The 3,984-nt window shown below is 32.7% G+C and overlaps 1 protein-coding gene across 1 annotated transcript; it reads right to left on the bottom strand.

Moving 5' to 3' along the window:
- Nucleotides 1-304: 304 nt before the first annotated feature.
- Nucleotides 305-2,439, bottom strand: LOC131652987 (calmodulin-7). The gene is made up of 2 exons (XM_058922992.1): nucleotides 2,262-2,439; nucleotides 305-884 (listed from the first exon to the last, which is right to left on the bottom strand). Exons 1-2 carry the CDS (start codon nucleotides 2,335-2,337, stop codon nucleotides 511-513), a joined length of 450 nt encoding a protein of 149 aa, XP_058778975.1. The 5' UTR covers nucleotides 2,338-2,439; the 3' UTR covers nucleotides 305-510.
- Nucleotides 2,440-3,984: the final 1,545 nt, after the last annotated feature.

Here is a 3,984-nt window from a genome sequence, read left to right as displayed (position 1 = left end):
ATTTCAAAACATTGATTAATACTTTAATAAAACATTAAATATTAAATATTTTATAAATTTAAAAATAATAAATTTCATTCTTCTGAAATAATTGCTTTATATAGTGTGATTTGAGTATTACATTATTTTATCAAACAAAATTTGTGGTTATTTTATTAAGCTTAAATGATAACATTTCAAGTGCATCATAACTTAAAACTTAGACAAAAAAAATAAAAGACAAAACTTAAAGGGATAAATATAATAGTGAAACTTATAAAATTGCATACGTAACCTTCGTAACCATTCACCAAAAAATGACAAGTGGTAGAACCTGAAGAAATCAACATTACGACTTTTTTAAGGAACAAAATTACAAGAAAAACTAGTAAGACACCATTCGACAGCAATCATGAGTAGCAACACTTAACACTACTTAACATTTAACCATGAATTAAAAATGTAAGAAATGACAACGACTACTACAAAGCACTGTTATACAAGTAATAGAAATGAAGTGACAGAGATCAATCACTTGGCCATCATCACCTTAACGAATTCCTCGTAGTTTATTTGGCCATCACCATCAACATCAGCCTCTCGAATCATTTCATCGACTTCTTCATCAGTGAGCTTCTCACCAAGGTTGGTCATCACATGGCGAAGCTCGGCAGCTGAGATGAATCCATTCTGATCCTTGTCGAAAACCCGAAATGCCTCTTTCAGCTCCTCCTCAGAGTCGGTGTCCTTCATCTTCCTTGCCATGAGGTTGAGAAACTCAGGGAAGTCAATGGTACCATTCCCATCAGCATCTACTTCATTGATCATGTCCTGAAGCTCTGCCTCAGTTGGGTTTTGTCCCAATGATCGCATAACAGTTCCAAGCTCCTTCGTTGTGATGCAACCTGCAAATTCAAACCATATATAATTATCATCAACAACAAATTTATAGCTTCATCAACTAATTCCCACATATGATTACTTGTTTATTAAACTTTTGACTTTTTAACTAGGTAGCAGAAAACTAGTTAGATGGTTATGGTTAGTTACAATTACACACCCTGTTAGTATTAGCCGCATATAGCCAGAAAAACTATTCACATATAGCCAATATGTAATCAAACTTTTCTCATGCATGACAAATATGTTTAGCAAGATTCAATTCCTCTCCGGCACTCTTCTATACAAGCCACATACAAATAGCATATGTTTAATAAACTTTTTATATTCATTTAAACTCAATCACCAATCTTTGTGGATTTTCAAAAGAAAAAAAAATACACTTCTGTAAATCTAAATAATAAAAGAAAGTTCTAATTTTGAACAAAGCAAAAACTCTACAAGAACCCACATCATTAAAAAAACACATCTTTCAGCACCCACCATCATGCCATGTTTCTTAAAACTCAGATACACAAACAGACTCACAAACCACAGGCAAAGTAGCTATGAATAATATTCACAAAAATATCAATAACACTTTGAAAAAGGTCGCAGATGTAGCTGAACATATCATTTAAGTGTATAGTGTCCGATCTATGAAGCACGGAACACCTGAAACACAAGATTGACACTACGACACCGAATGAAGCACTCAACACCTGAAACACAAGATTGACACTACGACACCGTATGAAGCACTGAACACCTGAAACACAAGATTGACACTACGACACCGTATGAAGCACGGAACACCTGAAACACAATATTGAACCTACGACACTGACAGAGACGTCGACAGCAATAATAATTTTTAAAAAATGAATAAATTAAATGTGATCACAAGTGTCCATCACATACACGCTACAGAATGTCAAATATTAACACAACACAAACACATATACTTACCTTCAATCACTTCTATTTTCTTAAATCATAATCGGTATTTTCCCATAGCATCATTACAAAATAGCAACTATTAAAACAAAATCAAGATGTAGCGTTAGAATCATATAATAGCTTGATCGTATACATATACTACAATTTTATACATTTTTTTCTCGAAACACTTGATTAAAATTTCCGATTCAATTTTTTTAAAACACGCGTTCATCTAAATCAACAAAACTCAAATCGCCTATATATCAACAAAACCTAAATGAAATTCAAAACAAATGAATAATAATGAAATCACAACCAAAAACCACCAAAATTCCTAATCCAAATCAACAACAATTCAATCAAAACAAAATCACAAGGGAAAAAAAACGATCTACAAAAAAAACGCATCAAAATCAAAAAAAGACGAAACCGCGAGAGATTTAATTCGATTCGATTCTTACCATCGCCATCCTTATCGAATAGGCTGAAAGCTTCCTTAAACTCAGAGATCTGGTCGTCTGTGAGTTGATCTGCCATAGCTGTTGTTTAGAGAGAGAAAGGGAAAATCGGTGATTCTTTTTCTTTGATTTGAGTTTCTATGATGATTATGAAAGAGCGCGTGTTTGAATATTCGATGAAATGAAACGGTTGCGTTTTATATATATTAATGGAGATGCTTTGTTGTAAACTAGTAACAAACCCGTGCATACGCACGGGTTCTGATCTGTTACGCGCATTTGTTTACATAAAGAATATTTAACCAATAATAAATTTTTTGTCTATAAATATATTTAGATCAATAATAGATGTTTTCCAGTAAACCATTTTTTAATAAAAAATATTTGATCATAAATTCCATTTCTCGGATATAAAAATATTTAGATAAATAATAGATTTTTTTCCGTATACAAATATTATTTTTGTTTAGGTTCATTTACAAAAATATTTGGATCAAAAGTAAATTTTCATATTTAAAAATATTTAGATCAATAATAGATTTTTTCCGTATACCATTTTTGAATAAAAAATATTTGGATCATAAAAACCATTTTTCGTATATAAAAATATATAGATCAATAATAGATTTTTTTCCCGTATACAAATATTATTTTCTGAATAAAAAATATTTGGATCATAAATACAATTTTTTGTAAATAAAAACACGGTCTCCACGCACTTTTACCAATTATGACTTTCTCCTATTTTTTTTCTTTCCATTATTATAATCCTAGCATTTTTTTTTTTAAGAATAAAAAATTATATATATTTTCAAAAACAATATTTACATAGTAACCTAAAGGTTCCAACTAGGCTCCAAGAGCACCAAACAAAAGCAAAAATCTCACAAAAGGAGAGGAGCAATCCTCCCTCTATATTCAGGTTTCTTCCACATCCTATTGACTATGCTATCTATGATCTCACTATACACATTCGTGCTATTAGTATTGCTATCATTTTTTTTATATATTTTCTCATTCCTATACAGCCAGCATCTATAAACAATTTCAGAGAAATCAGTTTTCAACAAACTAGTAATCCAGCCCTTCTTCTTACTCTTGTGCTCCATCCAAGCGATCTCTTCATCCCATCTCTGAGACATATGATCTGTCTGCATCCACTTCAGAACCTCCTTCCAAATGGTGCTCATTTCTCTGCATTCAAACAATAAATGCTGCAAACTCTCATCACCTGTACAAAACACACACGCAACATTATCCAAAATTACAAACCGAGCTTACCGATCCTTAGTTGCCAATCTTCAATGGCATGCCATCCATCTCTTGCAGCATTATCCAGAATTCCAAACTGAGCTTACCGATCCTTGGTTATGTGTTACTACAGAGCCCATGATAAAACTTCTTCTTGCAACATTTTCCTTCATTTACAGCATCATTCCAGATTTCCATCTCTTGAGCCACGTGCCTTTGATTAAGAATTGCCCGCAGAATCCACGAGCATGTGGTACCAATTTTTGCAGTCATAATGTGGTCCCTCTTTATGTAATAACTGTGCACCCATCTCACCCAAAGGCTATCAATGTTCCTACACAAATTCCAGAGCAATTTCATGAGACAAACTTTGTTCCACCTTTCCAAATCATACACATTTAGGCTTCCTTGTTTTTTTGGCTCGCATATCTTACTCCACGCAATTGGTGCCCTTCTAGAGTTTACATCCTTGCCA

This window comes from Vicia villosa, linkage group LG2 (assembly GCF_029867415.1).
Source record: "Vicia villosa cultivar HV-30 ecotype Madison, WI linkage group LG2, Vvil1.0, whole genome shotgun sequence".
NCBI classification, from domain to species: Eukaryota; Viridiplantae; Streptophyta; class Magnoliopsida; order Fabales; family Fabaceae; genus Vicia; species Vicia villosa.
The sequence above is the reverse complement of the archived record's forward strand: the minus strand, read 5'-3'. Positions and strand labels throughout refer to the sequence as shown.

Coding starts and splice junctions, on each gene's coding strand:
- LOC131652987 (XM_058922992.1), bottom strand. CDS start 2,337: ATGGCAGATCAACTCACAGACGACCAGATCTCTGAGTTTAAGGAAGCT. Junction 885..2,261: donor ATTCGATAAGGATGGCGATG/GTAAGAATCGAA, acceptor TTGAATTTGCAG/GTTGCATCACAACGAAGGAG.